Here is a 27,313-nt window from a genome sequence, read left to right on the forward strand (position 1 = left end):
CATTTCTTTCCTTTTTGGAGATGTTCCCCCTGGAGCCCCATTCTGGGTTGGTTGCACCTTGCTTACTCCCTAACTTTGTGGAGCACATCTTCTCAGACATTGCTGAGAAGGGGTATAAGTGATATGTGTGTTTTGATCTCTTAGACAGGTGTAGTCCTCCCCCTCACTAGATCGTTTCTAGGTCAGAAATCATTTGCACCTCAGAATTTGGAAGCTACTGCTTCCTGGCTTCCGATGTTCCTACTGAGAAGTCAGTGCACCCAGATCCCTGAGGCTTTATGTGACCTTTCTTTCTCTCTGGCAGTTTTGAGGATATTCTATTCACTCCAGTGTTCTCAAATGTCACAATGATTTGCCTTATTCTCTATGCTGGGTGCTAGGTGGGTCTTTTTAATCAGGAAACTTATGCATTTCACTTCTGGGAAATTTTGTATTATTTCATTGGTGTCTTTCATTCTGTTTTTTTTTTTTTTTTTTTCCCACCTCTTTTTTTCCCCCTAGAATTTTTATTATTTAGACATTTATCTATTGGCCTTGTTCATCTAATTTCTGGAGCAAAACCGACTCTGTCCTATTTCCTACTTGGTTCTGACAGATTTCCTTAGCTATATTTTCTGAGCCTTTTATATTGTAGGTTGTTTTTGCTTTCAGAATATTCCTTTTTTATTTTATTCTCATTTTTTTGTTCTTAAAAAATATTTTTATTGATTTCAGAGAGAAAGGGAGAGGGAGCGAGAGGTAGATACATCAATGATGAGAGAGAATCATTGATCAGCTGCCTCCTGCACACCCTACACTGGGGATTAAGCCTGCAACCTGGGCATTTGCCCTGACCAGGAATCGAACCATGACCTCTGTGGTTCATAGATCAATGCTCAACCATTGAGCTTCTCTGGCTGGACTTTATTGTATTTTTTATTTTTATTTTTTCCCATTGTATCTCATAGAATAATCATGGTATATTTTGGATACAGTTCGGTTCCATGAATTATCTCTGTTGCCTCTGAGTTCATTTACCCCACTCATCTGTGTAGGTATCTGTCTTCCAGTCCCACAGCTTTCTGTATTGTCTGATGACCCTTTGTTCCTATTTAAGGTAGAGGCACCAGAAATCAGATTGTAAGCTCTGCGCTGTGGGGCTTTTTGTAGGCCTCACTGTGATTACTAATCTGATCGAGGCCCAGACTCTTGTAAGGGATCTTCACATCAGTATTTGCAGATCTTCACTGTTGGGCAGGTCTTCTTCAACACAGAGGAATCCTTCCATCTCTTCTCTCAGTGGCAGTGGTTGGGTAGAGAGAGGCTGTGCAAAAACCCTAACTGCCAGTGCTTTAGGAGCTGAGTTTGGGAAGGCAACTGAGAAGTCTTACTGTTTAGTACATACATTTTCACTTAGTTCCCCTAATTTCAGAGTAGCACCTGAACCTCTTCCTCAGCTGTTTTATTATTCTTGTAGTTTTATTTTTGCCCTTCTTTTCATTTTACTGGGGATCGAGGAGGGAGTGTAGACAAAGAGAATATGTTCAATCTGCAACATGTAGCCAGACACCATACTTCTCTTATGTTCTGCTCACTTTCAGCACTCTATCTCCACAATTATTGAAAAGGGACCACTTTTGTAGAATGGGCTCAGAGGAAGCAACTGCTGCTCAATGTTTCTTATTCCAATACATTCTTCTTTTTTTGGCCCTCTTTTGATTTATTTCTTCATTGAGGAAATAAAAGACTACCATTTAGTGAGGATTTATTATGTGTCAGATACTTGTACTCAAGATGGCTCATTTCATTTCTCCAGAATCCCTGCAAGGTAGGGATTATTATACACATTTTATAGACAGGGACTGCGGCTCAGAAACTTTTCCCAGGAAACTCAGCTGGCAAGATGTGGAGCCTGGACTCAAGTGGGTGTCAGTTTGATTTCCAAGCTGGCTATTCTTTCCAAGGCCTTCGCTACCCACCCGGAAGGCATGTGCAGTGCTAGGTGACTGGAGGACTTGCACACCAGTGCTTTGTGGGAGAATGTAAGTTCCACAGAGACAGAGCACTCATCTGCCCCACATCTCCTAAGCATAAGAACAATACTCTTGCATGGAAAATACAGTCAATATTTTAAAAAAAATGAATGCCTGTATGTATGATCTTATTTTAGTCTTAGAGCAACCCAATTATAATTCTAATATTACTTTTCTGTAAAAAGTCAGGAAACAAGTCTTAGAAATTTAGGATATTTGTTTTCTAGGGGTTTCTTTTTTTCTAGAAAGTGTTTTCATGTAATGTGTGAAATAACCCATGATAAGGTATAACTAGGGCTGAAGGAGAGAGAGGAGCTGGCATGATTAAGTTGGCACAGAAGTATTTAGCACTCAATCATCAACATATTAGTGAGTATCCACTATGTGCTACTGGATGAGGAGATTTATATTCATTGATTCTCATCTTCACAATAGCATTGCCAGGGATCTAGTTGGCCTAAAACCAGTTTTTAAAACATCCATTTGCCTAGTGAAGCACTTGCTTAAAATTCAACCTCCTTTCAAGACTTGGACATCATTTAGTGCCCTGTATTTTGTTGACATTTTGGAACAGTTTAATAATAAAAAAATATAACTTCCTTTAGGAGCACATCTAACTCAATTTTGTATGTCTAATAGGCATTTATTGAACTTACAGTGTTTTTTTCAAAAAATGATGGGATTAATTTGGGTACTTGAAAAGGCTTTTTTCTATTTGACCTACTTTTGGATAATTAAGCTCTTTTTAGTCAGTTTATGTAAAGCCCTTTATTCAGAGTTTAAATGAAATTAAAATTTAATTTAATTTAATGTTTATTTCCAGGGCACCTGAACAGATGCAGAAATGTTCCAAAGAGGATTGAATTTTACACGAACAGGCTTTTGGGTAAGATGTTCTCCAGCCAGGCTGTAATGAGAAAAAAGTGGAGACAAAGACCTAGCCAATCCAATTACTACCTTCTCTCCCTCCTTCTCTTCCTTTCCCTCCATTGCCATCCAAGGAGGAGGAGACTCCCATCAGGGGCTATTAGTGGCTTCTAATGTCTATGATTCTTGGTGTCAAATACTATTTTTCCTGTTCTCCTCAGTCAAAAGTGGGTCATTGAGGGGATGTACTGGAGGCAGGCCCAACTTCCGGCAACCTCTCCAACAAGCCCACCTACCTGCTCATTCAAAAGCCCTGCCCTTGAACATCAGTGGGGCACGCAAGTGGCTTAAAATAGGAATGCCTAAAATAGCCAGAGAGTAAGATAACTTTGTAGCACTTGCACAGTGATTGCATTAATTATAGAAATGCTTGTAATAATTCAAACAGGTAGAAGAGGGGAGAATTGACATTCTTTCTGGTTGCCTAATACAACCTGTGAAATTTGTGAAATGTGCCAACTATTTACTCATGTCTCTCTTTCTGATAGGAGACAATGCAATCAGATTGCTGAGAACAAATTGGGAGGAGTGTAGCTCAGGGGTAGTGTAAGAGTAATTACTTTAGAACATACGGATGTGTCCCACCCAATCTAGGAAACATGGGCAGAGTGCTCAAAGACTGCCCATTTTTTGCTTTTTAAAAAAGGGGAAAGAACTGATGAATCTTAAAAAAAAAAAAAAAAATCAAAGTACAACTGTCTCTATTTTCATATTTGATTGGAGTGTCAACATAATAATGTCTAAACATTTTTAGAATTCCATGGACTTTATCTGAAACAGAGGATGATGTCCTAATGCCCCCAGGGTGCTATGCCTGTAGCTAAATTTCTGGCCTCCCCAAAGATGCTGACTAGTGATCCCAAAGCTGACTTTCCCTGTACACTCCCAGCAGGGCTGGTATGGGTATAATGAACCAAGCATCCCTCCACACCATCAAATCCCACCATTCTAACTTTTCAGGCATTAAAACTGTACTTTGTAAATTATATCCTTAGAGACATTCACCAAAGTGGCCTTTACAGTGCTGTGGGGACATCCGCATTAGTGGACGTGTGAGTGTGCAGACTCCGGGGCCAGACTGCCGGGGCTCAGACACTGGCTCCCACACATACCAGTGATGGGACAAGTTGTGTGCCCTCTTTCCCTGTCAGTAAAATCAAGATTTTATGTATCTACCTTACAGGGTTGTTGTGAGGATAAAATGAGCTAATAGAACAGTGCCTGGTACTGGTACATGCGATAGTAAGAGTTAGGAATGTATTCCTATCATAATTACTTATATGAAGCACTTGAAATTATATAAGGAATTTTTGGGGTTATAGGTGCATAGGCATGCACTTGCCAATATATATGTGAATTAATAGTTGCTGCTTTTATAATCCTGGAAGTGGAATTTCCCAACAATGTGAGTTCTCTTCTCTTCCTTTCCCTTTGCCACTACTTGCCACCAAACAGCTTTCTCATCATCTGTTCATGTTTTGTTTTATTTTTTTCCCTTGTATATCCAATGTTCCCTCCTCCTCCTTCACAGCTTATTTAATTCTATTCTGGGAAATTTGTTTATTACATTTACTCACACTTCTCTGGAGCCTTCTTATTTTCTTTCACACTTCTAAGTTTATTTTATTTTATTTTTATCACCTAAGCGATATGGGAAGTGGGTGATAAAAGGTAAGTCATGTTACTGACATGCTGGGTCAAAATGAAGAGAGCAAGTTGCAATGGGAGCAAGTCCAGGGCTGGGCAGAAGGGCCCACCTTTTTCTGGTTTCAAAGTCCAATGTCTGGCATTTCAGACTTAGATAAATATTTTACTACCATGCCTTGTATGGGTGAAGCACTAGGTTAGATCTTTTAGATGGATTATCATTTTATCCTTACAACAACTCCTCAAAGGTACATATAACTTCCATCTTACAGATGACGAAAAGAAAAATAGAGAGGTAAGTACCTTTCCCTTGACCATATCACTACAAAGTAGAGAGGTAGAGTTAAAACCCAGATGTTCTTACTATAAACTCAATTTTCTTCCCACTACTCAAAATTCTTCCATCATATATCAGTGGAAGCAGTAATAATGTCCAAATTCCAACAATAGCATGCCCTTAAAACCCCCATTCAGAATTCCATACATTCCTATATATCTCTTCCCCTTTCTGTAAAGAAACCAACTTTTTCTACAATACTCACTCACTCACTCACTCCCTCCATCCATCCAGTCATCCCTCCATTCATTGATCTATCCATCCAATCACATATACATCCATTCAAAGATATCCATTTAAGCATCTATCCATCCATTCTTTAACTATTTGCTATGTTACAGGCATTGTAATAAGTTCCGAGGAAATCCCTATCTTTAAGGAGTTCCCAGCCTAGGAAAGGGGGGCAACATGTAAACAAAACCCTATAATATAATGTGTTGAAGGAAATACATGGTGGTACTTACAAGGTGTTACAGAGAGGTGGGAGGAAAATAGCTAACGTTTCCCGGGGAAAGATGTTGCACTCGGACACCCGGCACTGTGGAAGGCTCATGGAGAAACCACCTGAAGTTGTGTCCAAAAATTCTCTTCTGGAGGGTTTGTGGCTAAGGGAGGGGAGAGGTGGGAGTTTGACTGAGACATCACAGAAGAGTTTTAACTGTGTTCATCTTTGAACTAATGAAGAAGTTGCTAGGAACCAGAAGTGGAGGGAGACAGTCCAGGTAAAAGAAACCACAAGTAGAGGAGTATATGCAAATAACTTGCTGGGACTCCAAGACAGAGTACCGAGTGAGAGAGAGGCAGGAGACAAAGCACCAAGGACAGGTGGCTAGTGTGCAGATCAAGAAAGGAGTGGTGTGGAAGTAAAAAGTATTGTTTCTTGAAGATATTGAAAATGCTCACAAAGGCGTATTACAGTTTACTATCAAATTTATTCTTCAGTGAGTGCTGCTAAACAAAATGATAGCCATTCTTTCTGTCCATTTCCAGAAACTTGTCACAAATTCTCTATATTTGGGGATAAATTTGCATTCAGGAGTTGAGCTGGGAGCCCAACCTTGTTTCTGAGGGACAGTGTGTTCTGAATTCCAAACAATGGCTTACAATGGCTTGTGGAGTGCAATAGGCTGAGAGTTGGCACAGTGGCATCACCCGCAGTGACATGCCTGATGTTCAAAAATGGGGCAGGGGAAGAGGACATTCTCTAAATGAAGACACTATTTTGGTGCTCAGAATGTGTCAGAACTATTTGGAGATGGATTTCATTTGAGGTATTAGTTAAATTTATGATATAGACTTCACCATAGCAATTTCTGCAACACATTTTTCTTCCCCCACTTTTGGGGTTAAGATTAAGAAGGTTAGTTAAATATATGTGTACACACATACACACACACACACTCCTCTCCCGAAGAAGAAGCTGGTCGGAACTGGAACTGTTTCCATAGATCTCAAGGCTCATTCACCCATCTCCTTAGATTGGACAGAAGCCACGTGTCTAAGCCTGATAATTCCCCTTTCTGTCTGAGCTGATCAATACACCATTTTGCACCCTCCAGCACAAAACCCCGAATGTGCTTCCTTTCCTAAAAGGAGGCCTCTGTTTTGCTGGGATTAAGAGGGCAGAGTCCCATGGCACAGTTTGCAGGCAGTTTTTGGCATCTGAAAAGCCTTCCTTCTTTCAAGAACTGTGGGCAACCCGTCAAGAGGGAACAGCGTTTTGGCATTTGGGCTGAGGATCTTACCTGCCAACTGGGCTGCCCTGAACGTATTGTTTCTGACACCTGGGGAAACACACGCCACAAGAACAGGCTTTGTGGCGTCGGCACAGTTTTGAGGAGCACAGCTGCTCCGAATGGAAGGGAGGGCGGCCAGCTGCGTTTGCCCCATTTCTTGGGGAGCAGCATCCCTCAGCCTCCTGCACGTGCTGCTCGGGCATGACTGTGGTCTCTCAGCACTCCTCTTTCAGAGATCCTCACCCATTAACATCACAGCCACGGAATCACACATTGTATGCACAGTTGCTCTGACTGGCATTTTTTCTTTCCATTACCCATCACCCTCTATGCTCCACTTTGGGTGTCAACCTTTCCAAGAAGGTGAGTGGAAATTGACCCACAGAGAGACTTGCTAACTCAATATGTTACAACAGATGTTTCTTCTAGGATGCTGTCTCCCAATTTTATTTTCATTTAACAAGTATCTATTGGCTATCAACTTTCCTCAGCTTCCCCGAGAAGTCAGTGAGCATACAGACTTCTGGAAGTATCCCCGAAAGGCCTCCATCCCTAAAGCCGAGTCCAGAAGCGAAAGAGGAGCCAGCAGGGCCCCGGGAGCCAGGCTGTGGGCTCAGCCTCCATGCCTCAGGCTGCTGGCCCTCAGACCCTGGTTCAGAACCACTGCCTTTCTCTTCTATTTAATCATTCTTTTTTAAAAAAATATATATTTTATTGATTTTTTACTGAGAGGAAGCGAGAGGGATAGTTAGAAACATCGATGAGAGAGAATCATCAATCAGCTGCCTCCTGCACCCCTCCACTGGGGATGTGCCCGCAACCAAGGTACATGCCCTTGACCACAATCAAACCCTGGACCTTTCAGTCCCCAGGCTGATGCTCTATCCACTGAGCCAAACTGGTTTCGGCTATCTAATCATTCTTAATGAGCGAATCTAATCTCCTCAATTAAAAAGGAAGAGAACGTCACACTCTACAATATACTGCTTCAACAGAGAAGACAGAGCAAAGCTATCCAGCAAGCCGAGAAGACAACTTCAGTAGGATATTAAACGCTAAATAGTTAATCAGAGAGTCTGGTCCCCAGAGGCTTAGAATATGAAGTCCATAGTTACATCCTTCCTTCTTAGCATGTGCAGAAAATATTTTTGAAAATAATTGCCCAGATAAGCAGAGGGTGGAAAAGCGCTGGCTGTGTAACAGTAAAAAACACTTCTTGGCGTCCAGAACCATTTTAGAGTCTTGGCAGGGGGGAGCTTTTATATAAATATCTACATAATTATGTGAATCTATCGGATATAAATAATAAGCCACAAACACCAGCAAAACCTGGCTGAGAAATTTTAAAGCAGCGGAGGCTCCCTAACCTTTTGGAATCTTGATCAATTCATTGGTAGCCGCGAAAAGCCCCGAGACGGACAGTTCCTTGTACCCGTTAGCCACGTTCTCCTCTCCCAAACGTTCCTGCCGGAGGGGCAGAAAGACATCTCCGCACAGAAAGACAGTCTGAAAAATCGCGAACAAACAGCCTACATACCCTGCAGTCTTGGTCCTCCATGAAGGGGCTGCTGTGTTGCTATCAGGCCATATGTTCGAATGTTCTCCGACTTCCTTTCTGACTCAGATCGAATGAATCCGCAGCACTGATGTAAGGCTCTTAATGGGAATCTGTTTTCAATTCAGGGCAGATGTGGGACACTCTTGTAGCCCCAGGGATTATCAACCCTAAAACAAATCGCCTTCAGGACGATAAGTCAGGAGGCAGGAACTGCTTCCTGAGGCCTGCGTGGGGTTCCTTCCAAATGCTTAACTTATAACACAATCGCTACGGCACACAAGCAGGCTTTCGCTCTGGAGGTTCTCAGGCAAATCCTCCGCCGAAACAAAGCTTGTAAATTCATCTCAGAGCGTTTGCCTAGAAATTCAGATGTTTTTAGTAACATACAAACGTGGTCACAATGTCCCTGGCTCCCGCCCCCCTCACAATTCTCTCAGCGCTGTGTTTGGAGCACGGAATATAGCTTTTCCACAAATTGAAATTGAATTGTTCTGGTTCAGAGTTTTCTTGGCTCAAGAAAAGGAAAGGGAGGGCTAGTCCAAGACATCCGCAGAGAAACATCCAGAAATCAAATGAACACAATAAGTTTAATGTTGCACAATTAGCTTTCACAGGGTACGGACAACCTACAGCTCAGAGCACCTCTGAGGCCACTCTGTAGGGCTGGCTTATTGACCAGAATTTTAGAATCCCCCTCTTCTCCACCCCCCCGCCCCCCCCCCCCTCCGCAATCATAGCTGGGGTTTAATATAGTTGAATTCAATTTAATAACTCCAAAAAGAGCTTTTGAACACCACTAACTTGTAAGAAATCTAAAGGGAACATTTTTAAGATTTTAAAATAAAACTTCCCTCTTAATTAAAAGTTCTTATGTAGAACTTTAAAATATTAAAAGTTAGCATGCATGTCATTTCCCCACAAAGTCCACACAGGTAAGTTTAGTTATAAGTAACCTTAGCAGAGAGCCATAGAAGAGTAACATTACATTATAGAGTATTTAAAAGACACAGTCGATTCTTTAAAATTAATATTATTAGTGTGACTAACAGTGCTACGTGACATGAAAAAACATTAAGTCATCCACCAAAGAATACTAGGGCCACTGTTTCTCTTATCCTCATGAGGAAGCCAGATTAAACTTCTTCTACTTACACACGGGCTAAATAGATATCCCCGTGGCAGTAGTATATGGGGTGTTCAGAGCAATGGATGGGACAGAAAGGGGACTTCTCTGTCCCCAGATCTCTTTAACTGAGTGGCTCTGAACAAGCCACTGCCCAGGCCACAGTTTATTTGCAGAGTGGCCGAATTATGTAGGTGATTTCTAAAACTCAAACCTCAAATATCAATTATGATACAATGACCAACACCTGGTAGAACAGAAGGTAAAAGCCCTTCCTTTCTTTTGGTCTCAAGAGTAATCACTAACTGGCATCAGCTGACATCTCAGACAACATTTCCGCCCATCTTAAAGCATGTATTTTATAATTACGACTAGCAAGTAAGGTGACCAGCCATCCCGCTTTTGGTGGGAGAGTCCTGATTTTTAACATTTTGTCCCGCGTCTTTTTGAAAACGCTGTGGACACGGGACAAATTGTTAAAAATCGGGGCTGTCCCACCAAAAGCGGGACATCTGGTCACCTTACTAGTAAGGCAAGTTTTAACTAAAATGTTAAGGGTAAAGAAACCTACCACTTGATACAAATTAGACATATATTTGGTTTGATAGGCTTCATGCAAAAACAATTACTCCATATTTCTCATCCTGTTTACAGGCATTAATAATGTAGTACTCATTATTATCTGGCAAAGTTCAGAAGTGAATACAATTCACAAAGCACTATGAAGGAAAATGCAAATGTTCTGAACATATATATATATATATATATATATATATATATATTATATATATATATATTATATATATATTTAAATGTTTTTATTGATTTTTAGAGAAAGAGAGATGGAGAGGGAGAGAGAAACATCGATATGAGAGTGAAACATCGATCAGCTGTCCCCTGCACACCCCAACAAGGGATCAATCCTGTCACCTGGGCATGTGCCCTGACTGGAACTGAACCGGTAACTCTTCGGTGCACGGGATGATGCCCAACCACTGGGCCACACCAGCCAGGGCTGAACCTGTATATTTGTTAAAATCAATTTCTATTCTCTTTCTTGTTAACAAGCTTAGAATTAAACACAGTTTGTGAATACTGACAATATTTATGACCAAACACTGCTGAGACAAAGGCTGGACCCTAACAGTGCAGGAAATAGGAAGGAGGAAAGCTTTTAGAGTTAACTACCTAGGAGAGTGGATATGACCCCAGAGAAAATGGGATTCTGCAAGACTGAATTTTTCAAAGAAATGTTAGAATGTTCAGTGGGGACTGCTAGACTAGTGGTTCTGGCAGAGTTTGATGCTTTCAAAATAGTGAGGAGGAGTGGAAATAGTTGTCGCCATGTCCAATCAGAGGAGTTGAGATTTGCAACTTGGATATTAGCAGTTAAGGAACTCAGCCCCTCACCCCCATATTTGCCAGGTTCCATAGCAGCTTCTCTGTATGTTATTTTCATTAAACCTGATCTGCCTAATTTTCCCATGAGAGCTAAACCTAATAATGTAGGCTTTACAGAGCTCTGTAGTATGTCTTTTTTAGAGGGGAATAAATAAAAATTAAGTTGTCTGCCCCGTTTTCACTGTGCACATCAAACATGAGTTTATTATTTTATTTCACAATATACAAAAATTTATTCTTAAGTGAAATAATTCTTTTTTTCCCATGCCTTTCTTGGCATTCCAAATTGTTTGATCAAGGAAAGTTTCAAAACATTGAAAGCCTTTCCACCAGTCAAGATTTCCTGAACTAGAAAGGGGCTAGGGATGATTCCTGCAGAAAGAAATGGCTAACACTTGTGTTACTTATTGCTCACGTAGTTAACACACATTCACCTCGGTTCACGGGGTCATAAAGTTTCACATGGCTGAGAGATGAATCAAGTGTGAAGACTTTCAACAATATCCCTTCCAACTCTCAGACCATGATTCAACACAGTGTGTCTCATAATTGCCTGCTGAGAAGAGGCAGCTGGGGTGCTTGTTGAAAATACAGACCCCAGCCCCTTCCCTGGGAAAGCTGATTCTGTAGGTAGGGTGGGTTTCGGGGACTCCTTGTCATCAGGCAAGTTTAGGAAATACTTTAGTCCCTGACTCTTGACCGTGGCTAGATGTTGCAATCACTTGGGAATCTGACTTTATTAGTCTGGGGTATGGCCTGAGCATCTGGATTCTTAGAAACTTCCAGGCGACTCTTAAGTGCAGCCAGGGTTGAGAATCACTAACTTGATTAAAATTGTCCGTAAAGTGGAACATGTGTGGAAGCAAAACTTAACATTGCCGTGATGATAGTGAAAGTGCTTTTGCATACACGTGTCTCATTTGGGTCCTTGACAACCTGTCGAGGTGGCAGGAGTGGGCATTATTTTTCTTTTATAGATAAGCCAACCAAAGCTCAGAGGTGAAGAGGCTTGATGGGAGTCCCTTCTCTATCTATGGAATCAGTGGGCTTTTAGTTACTCTACTACCTTACCCATGTTCTTTTGCTCCTTACTAGGTCTCCAGTCTCCCTTTAAAAACAAAACAAAGCAAAACAAGACTTTGGGTTGCCTAGAACTCCTTTTACATCAAAATTGTTATTAATAACTAGAGGCCTGGTGCACTACATTTGTGCACTCGGGGGAAGGAGAGAAATGTCCTTCAGCCCAGCCTGTGCGCTTTCGCAGACCAGGAGCCCTCAGAGGATGTCCCACTGATGGCTTAGTCAGACATCCTTAGCACTGCTGTGGAGGTGGGAGAGGCTCCTGCCACCACTGCTGCATTCACCAGCTGTCAGCCCCGTTTCTGGTGCTCCCAGAAGTGGTGCTCCCCCTGTGGGAGTGCACTGACAACCAGGGGGCAGTTCCTGCATTGAGCGTCTGCCCCCTGGTGATCAGTGCACATCATAGCAACTGGTTGTTCCGCTGATAGGTTGATTTGCATATTACCCTTTTATTATATAGGATAATACTTACAACAACCATAGTAGCAGCTTACATTGGGCACTTTCTATACATTATGCTAAGTGCTCTGCATACATTATCTTAATTGTCTCAAGGACTCCTTAAGATAGGTTTTTATCCTCATTTTACAGGTGAGAAAACCGAGGCTTAGAGAATAACGTGCCAAAGGTCACATTTCTATGCGACACTTTTCTTATTCCATCTGAATCTCTTCTTATTTTTCCTGCAGTCAACCAAACTTCAGCAAGTGGCAGAGATGTAAGTATCTGATAAAGTAATTCAAAGAAAGTTATTATGGACAATTACAGCTTTCCTGAATTCTGTTGCCACATCTAATATGGGATCAGATTTTTAAAGAAACTTCTAGAGCCAGCCATTCAAAATATTAGTATCTAGTCCTTGAGGAGTTCAACTGGAGAATTGTAGGTCAATTTGTAACTACCTGGTTTGTCTGTGATTAAGGTTAATCCTGCCTTCCCGGACACAGTCACAGTGGACTGACTTGGCATCAGAAGGCTTGGGCTTGGATCCCAAATGCTTTTTATTAGCTGCAGAGTCTTGAGCCAGTCACCTCCAGGATATGGCTCAACATTCTGAGAGAATCAGGCCCAGTTGGAACATTACTGGCAATCAATATTCTCATATCTATTTTTCTAAGGTTTCCAAAGTACTGAGCTTTATCTTTTCTGGCTATGTCCATTGTTGTGGCTGTTCTTTTTATAACCATTATCATTGTTACTATATCAATAGATATGCTATACTAGACATGAGACAATAAACTATATTTGGATTTTATTTATTTTTATATATTATATTTAACTTGTAAATAAAATGCTCAGTACAGTAAATGGTACAGAGTAAGCAAATAATCCTAGACATCACCAGCACCACCGTCATCATTGAACTTATTATTTTCTGCATAATAATTAATCACAAATAATGCAGGAAAATTTTATGAAAACATTAACAGATGACACTGACTGCACACTTACTTCTTCACATATACAGGATTTATTTTTATTATTTCAGTATCCAGAGCTCAAAGTAAATCAAGCCAAGTATCTGGCTCCTAGAAGTACAAGATTTGTCTAGTTCTATAAACTTTTTACAGAAATTAGATACTATTTTATGATGCTATGAAAAGGGAGAAAGATGTAAAAGAACAGAAGTTGTCTCTCCAATTTCGAAGATTGTCATCTGGTATGAGAATCCTTCCTGCAAAGTGTGAGGTTATGTCAAGATTGAGGAAGAATTATTCTTTTGTTTACACTGCAAAGAGATTAAAGCTACTGGGTCAACCAACAGAAGCTTAAACTCTGCATCATCTTACATATAAGACTTGATTGACTTAACATATATTAACTGAGCACTTACTATGGGCTGGACACTGGGACTCCAATAATGACAAAGGTCTCTACCCTCATGAAAAATACTTTAAAAATATATATTTTTATTGATTTTGGAGAGGAAGGGAGAAGGAGAGAGAGATAGAAACATCAATGATGAAAGAGAATCATTGATTGGTTGCCTCCTGCATGCACCACACTGAGGATTGACCCCACAACCCAGGAGTGTGCCCTTGACCAGAATCGAATCTGGGGCCCTCATCCTACTGGGCCAAACTGGCTAGGGTTGTAACATACTTTTTAGAGGGCACACAGACAAAGGACAAATACATGAGCAGGTTAGTAAAACAACAATTGTGCTAAGTTTCTAAAACAACAACAACAACAACAAAAACACCCAAAAGGGACTTGAGATGAAAACTGTTGGGGAGGTACTCACTTCAGACAGAGTAGTCAGGAGAAGTGATGTATACACTAGAAGAATATGAAGATGCCAACTATTCTAAGCGGGGTTGAAGAAAAGCATTGCAGGAAGAGCTTCATAAACACAGTCTCAGAGGTGGGCAAATATGGTTGGTGCAATTGAGGAGCTGGGAAAAGTCAAATTAAGTGGAGTTCCTAAAGCATGGGAGAGGGGCTATGACATGAGGCTACAAGCTCTTCAGGGGCCGGTCACACAGCCCTCTTGGGTGATGGTAAAGAGCATAACGTTAAGCCCAATAGGAAGCCGCTGAATGATTTTAAGCAGAGAAGTAGCATGATCTGATTCTTACCTTAACATAATTCCTGTCATGTAGGAAGGATATTGAAGACAATGGTGACCTTTATCTAACCAAGAAATATTTGTTAGAAAAGCAGAAATTACAAAATAATCTGTGTGTTATTCCATGGACATAATCCCCCATATTTTTAAAGAAAAAGATATTCTAAATATACATCTAGATTATAAATATATAAATCATTAAACTTTAACCTGCCTAGCAGAGGACAGGAATGCATTTCCCAACACTTCTTGTTAAAACAAAAGATAACACAGTTCTTTCAAATCACTGTCTGTGAAATCCATGTCTTCAGGGTACTTTTTCATCACAGAAAGGAGATGTGTTGAAAGTGAGCAAGATCCGGCCAATGGATTCCAGGTGGAGCCCTAGGAATTGTGAGCTTTTGTTTATTGGACAGGTACCAATAAACAAAACACATAAGTGCACACCAAGGAAAACTGATTGGCATTCAAGTGTCACTTCCCTGCCCAATAGAACTCTTAGCATCCCTGATATACATAAAAATTAAGACACTCAAATTGTCCCTGGGCCAGCTCAGAAGTAAATCATCCAACCTCATGGAGTCTTCTATTTCCATTGTCCAGACAGGGGCAAGGAACAGTCACGCTCGGTATAATGTAGAGTTGAACATGTACAGATGCGGATGAACAACTTTGCATACTTTTACGGCTCTACATGTCAAACTCTCTTCACCCCACGATAGTTTTATCTTCACGTTTCAGTTCAATACAAAGCATATTTTTATGGTTGAGTTATGAACTCCCCAAACAGAGGCGTGTCATGGCAATGTAGTCAGACGCCTCGCTGCAGCCGCACTCCCGGGCACGGCTGTAGCCATCAGTTTTAATGAGAGCTGCTAATATTGCCTCCATCGCAATGGCTTCCCTGGGCTGGCGCTCTGGGCTGTGCACAGGTGCTCTCCGCCAAAAATGTAAGGCAGGTGATTACATTATCAAAGAGGCACAGCTGTGCTTTCCGTCTGAACTCAAGGCGGTGTTCCTGCCAAGTGCATAACTCTTGCAGCGGGCCCAGGTCTGTTTGTATCAAAATGCTGTTCTAGCTCAGTGAACCTGAGAACTGCCTGCTGCTTCCCCAGGACACAGGCTTAGAAGACATGCTTAAGAATGCAAGAAGGCCGGGCTCTCAAAAGGCAGGAGCAGGCTTTTTAAGAACACAAAACTCAGTCCACAACTTTCTGTGTTGTTTTTCCCCCCAGTGGAAACTTCAGCCACTGCACAGCCACTCACTGACTCATAGGTTTTCCCTGGGCACCTGCCCTGTGCCAGGTACCCCGAAGGAGTCAATGACTTTTGCCAAGGAATTTGTTCCTGGGCTCCCTGCAAGGCTTTCTACTGGTTCTGATTGTCTCTCTCAACTTCTTCAGAATTGTCTCCAAATTCATGTCTCCATTGCTTCTCCCCAGGGCTCTAGTCCTAAGGTCACAGATTTTTTTTTCCTCTACAGAGTTGAGTGCTTACCTAGTTTTATGTCCCTGGCATCTCCTTTTTCCTAAGCTTGAAACTCCCATTCATTGAGCTTTGTGTTATTCATCTTGGATCCCTGGGACCAACGTGACTTGAAGGTACCGTAGATATTTCTGAAAGCTGCCCGCTGTGGGTCCTGCAGTTAGGCTGGTCTCCCATGTTGGCACTGCCAAGCTAGCATAGGTGCCTGATGCTGAGCCCTGGCTTTGAATGGCCCCCCGAAGGGGCCACCGCCTACATGGCACTACCTCTGCCTATGCTCTCCATGTAAGTCACCCACCAGGAATAGAACCATGGTTCAAGGAGGAAAAATGGGTTCTCCTCCCTGAGAAGGAGTGGGTTTGGGATTGATCTTGACTTTGAGAGTGATACTGCCTTGCTGTCCAGGAAAACTGCTTTCTTATAAATGAGTTAAATGATGAGAAAGGAGGTCAGTACACTGGCCACATTGCGGCCTCCCTACTCTCATTTCTGTTTCAAGCTCAGAGATGAACAGATACAAATAAAACACTGGGAAGTGTATATGTGTCCGTGTGTGTGTGTGTGTGTGTGTGTGTGTGTGTGTGTGCGAGAGAGAGAGAGAGAGAGAGAGAGAGAGAGAGAGAGAGAGAGAGAGAGCGCGAGCGCACAGGTGTGTGCGTTCTCTTGGGCATCTGAGGGCACCCAGCTGAGGGAAATATGAGCAAAGCATGGAATTATTCAACCCTCTGTCCTTTTGCTTGTTGTAGGCCTAAACTGTTAACCACAGATGCAGAAGGATGCTGAAGATAAATAGTTGCTCTTCTTCCCCGTGTACTTTCTGCCTACATTCTTTTCCCATGCCTGACTTCAGTTCCCTTCCCCCTCCTATTCCTATTTCTTTTCTGATTGATGGTTGGGCAGTGGCAGCATGAAGGGATAGCTGGTGGCATTTACCCTGTTGTCTGCCCCGCCCCCAGGGATGTGGCTGTTGCTGAGGAGGGCAGGACTGCAGCCTGGCTAAGAGCCCCCAAGATCCGGGCCAGCAGCGGTGTCTTCTTGGCGCGGTGGCTGTTCTACATGGCTGGCCTCGTTATGAAGTGAATCTCTTGACAGGCAATTTGCTTCTGCCACCTGTATCTACAAATCCTTCGCCATGACTGTGAGGCGCATCCGATCCTCTCCCTCCTCCCAGGTTTAGCTTTCATGACATGTTCTGCTTCCACTTACTGGAATTGCCCAGTTTGCATTTCTATTTGGTGCTTGAACTATTCTGATTACCTCTCCTCTCTTCCAGGCAGATAGGCACATGTTTCATAAGTGGGAGGAAGGCAAGGACATAACAGAGTCAACAGATGATGATAGAAAGTAAATGTCACATTGACATGCCTCCGACTGGGGAAGGCTGGGTGGTGCAGCACCCCACTGGCTCCCTGAGATCTGAGTCTGGATGGGATACGGCGATGGGAGTGTGACTTTCTGTCTGGGGATCTACCATTGCTTGTCTTTTGTCAGATATCAGCTAGAAATCTTCCTGATGCTTACCAATGGTAGAAGTTTTGGACAACACATTAATACTTACAAAGCCCTTTTAGGAGTGTTACTATTATGTAGATTCAAAACAAAGCACATAAGAAACTGATTGATGTTATTATATTTATATATCAAGTGTATAGACTAAATTCTGAGATTTTGGGGGGCGGGGAGAAGGAGGCAACTATAAGGTGGTTAATGTGATAAATTATTTAAAAATAATTTAGATTCAGAAAGGTATCCTTTCCGATGAATATTTCATAGTTGAAAGATTAAAGTTCTTCAAATTTCATGAAAAGTGAAAGTAACATTATGAAAATGGTATCCTCCAATCTCTGTTCTTTTCGTGTTTTCAAAGCATTGTGTCATTCAAATAGCTATACTTATATTTAATCCTGAACTAAAGAAAAATTTTGGTTCTTCAATATGCTTCTTTGCTCAGAAATAAAAACCAGGAAAAGAATAATTGAAAGAGTCAAACTTTACAGTACTTTTTAAAAGGTTTAAAATGATGAAAAGACCTATCACCCCAACAAAAATCTCTCCCCAGGTGATAAATTGACTCATTCTTGGTGAAAGGGGCACCCTCTGTGAGATCCAAGATCTTCTGTATGAATGGAGAGTCAAATCCTATCCACCTTTTTACCAGCAATTTCTTCTTCATCGACTTTATTATAATTCACTTATGTAGTTAATGATCTTGAGTCAAGTCTGGTGTGTACTGTGTTCTGGAGACACAGTGGTGAGTAAGACAAACCTAGCCCTGCCTCGTGGAGTGGACAGGCGGTGAGATAGGCAACGGCGATGCAACCAGGGCAGAAGGATGTGTTATTTATGGGGCCTTCAACAGGAGCAGCTCAGGACCCGTGTGCATTTGGTGAGGACAGTAGGCAGTTCGGGTCATTTTGCTCTTGCTCTGAAAGTAGATGTTTGAACTTCCTCTCTATCTGTTGATACAACTTATTTGAAATTTGAGCACAGTTTACACAATGGGCATTGGCAACCTTGTCCCATCCTAGAATTTTGGCATAGTTCTAGATACAATAAACACCCTGAGCATGGTGGATTAATTTTGGTTCTAAATTTTCTAATCACAGGTATTGGTTTGAGTAACTCCAAATTCTCCTGGAGCATGAGTTGCCCCACTTTAGGCAGAAACAGCTCCCACCCCCTCATAGACAACAATCCTTGAATGTCGTCCAGTCATAACATGTACATGGCCAAGGTAACAGAGGTGAATAGGAAAAATACCATGCTGTTTGCACTGGGACATAGTAACCATGAGATGAGCAAACATTAAACATTGTTTATTGAGGTCACCGTGAAAGCTGTTGAATCTCTTATAACAACTTTCTCGACATTTGATGCATGCCTTTTTGAAACACCTCAAGCTGAGCTTGTTCTGAAATGTCAGAATGTTCCATTCTGGTAACCATTCAACTCGGATCAAGTTCTCTCTTTGTGCAGAATTCTGTGAACTGCAGCTAAAATGTATAAGGGGAAAGAAGGAGGATAAAATGGAAACTACAATAGAAGCTGTGAGTCAGTAGACAGTGAAAACAATCTGAAAAGGTTTTCCAGTTTTGGTTGATTATAGACTGAATTTATGGTCAAGGCAGAGAGAGGCACACCCATACTTTTCATGCATGCCTTGTTTTTATGGTCCCCTTCTCAACACAGGGGCTGCTTGGGCACTAATCTTTGCCTATAGATTATGGTAGTCTCAGAACATCACAGCCTGAGTTTGTGAATAAGCAATGTGTGATCCTGGATCCAGGAAGGGCTTCTCTAACTTTTGAAGTCAGAAACCCTTCAAACAGGGCCTTACAACTTCAAGAATAATCTCCAACCACAGCTCTTGCTTCTTGTTTCATTTACCTCTGACAAGGGTACTGGACAAAACAAAATATCAAGAAGTCGTAATTATGTAGAGGAAGGGTGCATGGGATTTGGAGGTCTGAGGTTTGAGCTCTGGCTCCAGTTTTAACACATTGATTTTAGGCAAGTCACTTAATCTCTATGAGCCTTACTCTCCACATCTCTAAAGTGTAGGTAATACTATATACTTAGGGGGTTATTGTGAGGATAAAATGAGGTAACGAATATAAATTGTTTAACATGGGGCCCAGTTTAGAAATGTTCTATAAACATCAAGCCATTATCCTGTATCAGTGGTTGGCAAACAGTGGCTTGCGAGCCACATGCGGCTTGTGAGCCGTGGTTTGCCTCTCTGTTAACTAATGAGTTTGCCGACCACTGTCCTATATAATAAAGAGCTAATATGCAAATGGTCGCCACACCCTCACACCATCATGCCCTCATGCGGTAATGGCTCAGACACTCAACACTGGGGAGAGAGCAATGGGGACCAGCCAGGCTGTAGCCTGGGAGAGGGACAAGCTGCCTGGCCCAGGGTCCTGGGCACCAGCAGCTGTGGACTGGGTGAAGCTGCCCACTCATGGTCCCCTGTGGCTGCAGCTGCGGCTGCGGCTGTGGCTGGCCCGGGTAAAGTCAGCCTGCATCCTGGGTGCTTGTGGCTGGCCAGAGGGAGGGAAGCCCAGATCATGGGTGCCTGTGACCAGCTGGAGGATGGAATCCTGGGTACTGGGTGTGGGGCAATGTAGAGTTGGTTAGAGGCAATCAGGCCAGCAGGGGAGCAATTAGGAGCAATAACTCAGGCAGGCAGAGGTGGTTAGGGGTGATCAGGCAGGCAGGCAGGTGAGCGGTTAGGAGCCAGCAGTCCCGGTTTGTGAGAGGCAGTCAAACATCCCCCGAGGGATATCAGATTGGAGCAGGTGCAGGTTGGGCTGAGGGACCCACCCCTGGGCATGAATTTTGTGCACTGGGCCTCTAGTTATTGATCATTATGTCAACAAAATGGAAAAAAATCCAATGCTTCAATGAGTCTTCTTTAGTTCAAAAATAGCTTAATCTAGCATAAGCAGGAAATAAATACATTCACACAAGTTAAAAAGGGGAAAGCCAGTTGTGACTTATTCATTTATTTAACAAATGTCTTTGGAGCTATGTGCTTGGCAATGGGTGAGGCATTGGGGTACAGAGATAAAAGTAACAGTTCCCATCTTCCAGGAGCATGAAGCCCAGTGGAGCAGATCGGTAAGTAAGCTGATAATGACAATGTAGCATATGTGCTTAATAACTGCAGTTGGCAGACCTATGCTGTACAAACACAGAGCAGAAGAGAGAAGAGAAATACCAAAAGGATTACATGCTCACGAAAGTTGAACATTCTAATTCTAAAGAAATGGAAGAGGAAAGTTAAGAACACAAGAGAGATGACTTCAGGCCCTGCCTCTCAGCCTGCCCAGTTCCCAGCTTTAGGTACTCTCTTCCCCCCAGGCTGGGAGGTCATTGTTTGGTCTCTAATATGAATGCTGACCTTGGATAGGAGCTTACAGAGCTCCAGACTAACCCTTTGTGACTCAGGTTCAAGCTATATTTGCAGTCAGGGCAACCTTGACCATATGCTCTAGGTCTGATACCTGCTCTTCTCCCCTAATTCCTTGAATGCATAATATTTAGGATTAGAACTGGGCTCTTTCTTCCTTGTATGTATTTAAGGAATCTATTCCTGGCTCTGAACTCTATGCTTAGGAGTGGACTTCTATATATCTTAAAATCTGAACTACTCATACAACTTAACAAAAGATAAACAACCCAATCGGACAATGGACCTAAATAAATACCTTTTGAAAGAGGACACAAGGAAGGCCAAGAGATGTATGAAAACATGCTCAAGGTCACTAATTATCTGTGAGATGCAAATCAAAACAACAATGTGGTACCATCTCACACCTGTCAGAATGGCTATCATCAACAAATCAACAAACTACAAGTGCTGGCTGGCGAGGATGCGGAGAAAAAGGAACCCTCGTACACTGCTGGTGGGAATGCAGACTGGTGCAGCAACTGTGGATAACAGTATGAAGTTTCCTCAAAAAACTAAAAATGGAACTCCCATTTGACCCAGTGATCCCACTTCTAGGAATATATCCCAAGAAACTAGAAAAACTAAAAATGATATATGCACCTCTATGTTCATAGCAGCACAATTCACCATAGCTAAGATTTGGAAACAGCGTAAGTGCCCGTCAGCAGATGAATGGATTAAAAACTGTGGTACCTCTACACAATGGAATACTAAACTGCAGTAAAAAAGAGGGAGTTCTTACTATTTGCAACAGCATGGATGGAACTGGAGAGCGTTATGCTAAGTGAAATAAGCTTGTCAGAGAAAGATAAATACCACATGATCTCACTCATTTGTGGAATATAATGAACCACATAAACTGATAAAGAGACATGAAGCATGAAGCCCAGTGGAACAGATTGGTAAGTAAGCTGATAATGACAGTGTAGCATATGCTTCAGATCCAGAGACAGAGAAGCATTGATCAGACTGCCAAACCTCAGAGGGAAGACAGGGGAGGGTGGGGGAAAGGAGAAAAGATCAACCAAAGGACTTGTATGCATGAATATAAGCCTAACCAATGGACACAAACACCAGGGTGGTGAGGGCATGAGTGGGGTAGGGGGTAAATGGAGGAATGAGGACACATATGTAATACCTTAATCAATAAAAAAATTAAAACAAAAACAAAAGACAACAACAGCTTCTTAGTATAGTTATGTTGTAGCTATTGTTTTGAAATTATAAAAGTAATATATCTACATCCTAAACAAATGGAAAACAGATAAAAATTCACCATAATCAGAACCTACTTGCTAAAAACATAATTGCCAATGATCAAATGCATTATTGTAACTATGTTTTTTCCCCCTGTTGAAGGAAGTTTTCGTATCATTTTTGGAATTTGAATTGAGAATCCCACTAAGGAGTATTTTTGGTATATACTATTTCTATTATGGTTTAAGAGGCCAGACAGTTTTTGGAGGCATAATCAAGGAAAACTGTGGGCTTAGGAAGAGTTTGTTATGTCACAGGGATGTATTTACCTGTGGTTTTTTTTGTTTTTGTTTTTTTGTGGTTTTTTTTTTGTTTTGTTTTTTAAAGTTAGACGAAGACTTAACATGTCTTAGTCTTTATGTTGAACTTTTTCCTCTCTAGGAGGATGTGTGCATTTCCAGACACATCATCTCCTGTTTATAATGTTTCTCCAGACTGCCTATAGATGTTTAGGTTAAATCAGCTCAGCTTCTTACCCATCTGAATAGAATGTGTGACACATCTTTTGTTAAACCTGGGCTCTAGAATTCATGACGCTTACATTTTCTTCAGGTTGACCAGCAAGGGGCACTAAAGCATAGCGTCTCTTCCCTGTCTCCTCCCAACAGCAGCAGAGGTTTCAGTAAGTGAGTAATTGGGCATGAATCCGAAAGCTGTGCACTCGTACAGTGAGATCAAAACACTGGTGGCAGTCTCTTTGATATTTTTCAAGGCTATTGGTATTTTTTTAAATGAGAAAAATTCTAATTGGGCAAAAAGATAGCAAAAACAATTACAAATAAAGAATCACTATTTGCTCGCAACCCATAATTCTCCTGTCTAGTCAATGCTGTTAGGTAAATCAGCAGAATCCTGTCATTGCTTTTCTGTGAATTACTGTGTGTTTTTTTCTCCCATAATGGTCTAGCCACATAGCAAGTTCCTAAAAAGATGAACTATTTGATGTTACAGTGACAAGCAATTATTATAGAGGCCTCCTGGCTGGTCTTTTTTCTCCCTTTTAAATTTTGCCTGTCTATTTATTTCAGCTACTAAATATGACTCTTTTATTGTTTCAAATAAAGGATGAAATCTATATGCGAGGCACACATTATGAATAATTTCTTGTCATAACAAGGCATGAATGTCCTTCAGAGACTGGCAAGAAGTTATTGAAGTTGTTTAGTATTTGGTAATGAGCTTTTCTTTTCAATTTCAGCTTTTACACATGCTTAATCACCTCAAGGTACTAAAACACCAAGAATGACAGCATTCAATAATTAGTTCACCAAGTTGGAAGCAATTACCGATTATTCTTTCATGCTAAATCAAAGAAATAGTTGTCAGAAGCACTGTCCTCTTATCAATATTGTAAAATGGTGCATGTAAAGGTAATTAATTCAATATTAATGTTCAACTACAACTTCATGTATAAAACTTTGAGTAACATTTTTGTTAATTTTTTAAAACTAGTTCTCTTTGAAGACTAAGATACCTTGGACCTTATTATTTGCAGTGTGTGAGAATTGTATATTAAAATGGATCACATGCTTCTTCACCCATCTCATTACCACCCTCTTCTCCTCAAATACAACCCTAAGCCTCAAATGTCTGATTACTTAAGAACTCTTAAGAAGTCATAGCTAAGTGATGGATAGTTCAGAGTACGATTTCTAATATTTTCCTCTCTGCTAACTAGAATTAGAAATTGGGGGATGCAGAGCAAAGGTTTTTAGGACTCAGGCCGATGACAATTGTGGAATGAACAAAACAGCAAGAGAAAGGCAAGACCATAGTTTTCATGTTCACGGTTATTCTGAGAGGTGTGTATTCTGTCTGTGTTCCTCTGGGCAAGTTACTTTCCTTATCTAAGCCTCAGTTAATTCTTCTGTCTAGTGAAGATTCATTCATACATTTAACAAGTATTTATCAAATGCCCGCTATCTGCAGACACCATTCTCAGTACATATGGCTGCTCGGAGGGTCAAATGAGAGAATGAATGAATGTAAAGCACTTAGAACTGTGACAGTAAATAATGGCTATTATTATCTACTGAGAATCTACTATGCACAGGCCAATGCCATATATTTTGGCAAGAACTTAACCTCTGTCTGCCTCCATTTTTCCTTTTTGCGAAGGGAGATTCTTGTCTCATAGGGCTCCTCTGGGGTTTACATAAAGTAACGTATATAAAGTGCTTAGAACTGTGCCCAGCATATATTAAATGTTATATAAGTGTTCACTGTTATTACCTCAGAGTCTCAGTAACAACATGGAGAGGCAAGTCTTATTATCACCGCTTTAAGGATGAGTTAACTCAGGTTCAGGGGGGGTAAGGTAAATTGTCCAAGGCCAAAAGCTGGTAAGCTGCAGATTGGTATCCCTACATGCTTGGATCTAAAGCTTATCTTTGCTTTTCCCACTGAACCCTGATGCCTCATAGAAGCATTGAACACCCTGATTCAGATCACACAGATTGTTGGCACATGAGTGTAGCTCTGAAACATGACTTCCCAGTTCCACAGGTCTCTCCTATCAGGGCACCCATGCACATGAGTGAGTGTGCACACGAAAAAACACACACACCAATCTGCAGTGTTCGCACTTAGGATTCATTCTGAGCAGCACTACTTGTTCTAGAAATTATACTGCCGGTTTCGCAGAGAGCAAAGGTGCCATCCACTACTCTAGAACTACTCTACTTTTTGGTAGGTAATAAATAAAAGATGTAAATTTAGTTTTTTAAAATTTCCTTGATTTTTCATGTATTTTAGAGAATTTTTTATATGTAAATGCACTCTCTGCAGCTGCATATTTAATTTTATTATATTTATAAAAGAGAAAAAAATCAGTAAGTTTAAATTCAAATTTCATTTTTCAATCTGTGACCTTTTTCAGGGAGAAAGCTATTTTGCTGGCTTTGCATTTAATCATTTATTCACTCATCTATCTATTCAGTCAGTCATTCATCAAACATTCACTGTGAGCCAGGCTTTGTAACAGGTTAATTCTTAAATTTTGATTAACCACACATTACGTTTTCTCAGTATGTAAAATATTAAGTCTTAATTGCAGATCTTGCACAGATCAGTTTCAAAGGACAGAATGCAAAAAAGACAATATTTGCTTGCTTTTCTCACCCCCAGTGGTTGTCACTGTCAGAAGATAGTTCTATCAACACTTCATAGCTTAAATAAGAAGCATATTTTCTCACAGTGTCCTCTGTCTATCTTCCCCCTTGGGAAACACACAGTTGTAAATTATATGGAGATGCTTTAGAGCAAATGAATCTCCTTCTGAGACCCAGGGGGGAAAATGACTGCTTTAATAAACTATCCTTTTTAACTTGATGAAGTTAAGCATGTTGCAAATTTCTAAAGAGCAACATTAAACCAAGTTGATGATGGATTTGTGGAAAATGAAGTTCCTGGTCAAATATAGTAATTACTTCTTTAAAAATAAACATGGACATTTTTTTTTTCTCCCCAAATGTACCAAAATCAGGAGGGAGTAGATTTTGAGGATTTGTACCCATGGAATGAATTCTCAATTTTATGTCCCCAAAGAGCTATAATTTTAGAGAATGCTTTTGCTGTTTGTTGTTCAATTGTTCATCCATTCTTTCTTCTTTTAATAATGTTTCAACTTTCCCCTGGGAAAAGGTTTGTATTGAGTCTTGACTAAAACAAAACAAAACAAAACAAAACAAAACACAATAAAACCAAAGCCAACCAAACAGGAAATACCCTTCTTGCTTTCTTCCCTGGTCTTTTGGGAGCTTGTCTCATTGCTACCTTACTGGGTTTCTTCCTTAGAGTTTCTGATTGGGAACGCCCCAGAAGACAGTATTGCTTAAGAGATAAAGGTTTCTACTCAGCCTCACTATTTAGCAATGTATCGAGCATTATAAAAGTAATTTTAAATATTTCTGACCTTTATTAACTGTCACTATTGAAGGGTTACTATGAAGTTTCTGCCAAAAATTTGAAATAAGGATGAATCTTGAGAGTTAAGTGACAAAATCAATACACAATGCATTAGACCGGAGTTGTACACAGAGTGCCTTAAAAGGAGAGACCTGCTAAAAATATCTGCCAATTACCATGATCACAACAGATGCCATAGTCCCAGGCCTTAATTCTGTCATTGCTAGAATGTGGCAAGATCTAGGGAACAAGGAGGGAGGGGCCAGGGTGGCCAGGGAGATAGGAGTCAGGACAGCAGCTCTTTATCCACTAGCCTATGAGTATTTCCATAATTTAACAGTTGGTTTGCAGAGATGTGTTTTCTAAGTGATTGGACATCCCACCCCCCCCCACGTTTGCATAGGAACCTTCCAACTAAATCTTCACTTACATACCTAATTTTTATTCATAAAGATGTATTATTTCTTTCAAAAGGTCCCACAAACTTGTATAAACTTTTGTCCCCCACAAAGCCAGGTGTTAAATGCTAGGTATGGCCATAACTGTGTACACCAGGTGACTCAGCCACCCATCAAGGCTGGATGATCAACTTTGGTGGTGCTCATGTTGGCGCTCACTGGCCACTTCAGAGGATGCTTTTGTCCAGAGCCCGGCTTTGTCCCACCGTAGTGTCGGGTCTGCCCACTTTAGAAGATGGATTCATTAGGCTGTCATCATAATTATAACCTGGTATTATTGTAATTTCTTATAAATCATAAAGACTGTATTATCTTTCATTAAACATTCCCTTTTCCTATTTCATGCCTAACAACAGACCTTCTGATTATAACTTAGCTCCCGCTGTGGCTGCCTAGGGTGACTGGTTATTGGACTTGCAGTCTAGTTCAGTGATTTTCAATCCCTTTCACCTCAAGACACACAGAAACTAATTGCTAAAATCTGCGGCACATCAGAAAATATACTTCTTGCCAATCTGGCAAAAAAAAAAACAGGTATAATTTTGATTCACCCATAGTGGATGGTTATTATTGTGTCAGTTGTTGTCATTTTTCTATTTGACAATCTCAGGGAAAAAGATCAGTGTCCCTAAAGAAATAGCCAGGTATTGCATAATTTAAAAATGATTGTGGCACACAGGTTGAAAATCGTGGGCCTAGTTCCTTGGGCAGTTCTATTTCTCAGGACAAATTAATAAGCTAGCATCCTAGTTCACTAGTAACTATTGTAATTACTTGGCCAATGGGAGCCTACTTGTGAAACGTGATCTCTGCTAAGGTTTCTGAGCCTGTTACACTAGACTTTAGAGTGTGGCAAA

General features: G+C 41.1%; 1 protein-coding gene across 1 annotated transcript in view; it reads right to left on the reverse strand.

The window, feature by feature from the left end:
• SASH1 (SAM and SH3 domain containing 1) overlaps positions 1-8,436 on the reverse strand; it is a 219,585-nt gene extending 211,149 nt beyond the window's left edge. Inside the window, exon 1 of the mRNA XM_084889278.1 lies at positions 8,197-8,436. Coding sequence (XP_084745404.1) covers positions 8,197-8,217 — 21 coding nt within the window. The 5' untranslated portion in view covers positions 8,218-8,436. The remainder of the gene's footprint in view (positions 1-8,196) is intronic.
• Between the last annotated feature and the right edge of the window lie 18,877 nt (positions 8,437-27,313).

Source organism: Pipistrellus hanaki, assembly GCF_964339955.1.
Source record: "Pipistrellus hanaki genome assembly, chromosome: 7".
In the NCBI taxonomy this organism is placed as follows: domain Eukaryota; kingdom Metazoa; phylum Chordata; class Mammalia; order Chiroptera; family Vespertilionidae; genus Pipistrellus; species Pipistrellus hanaki.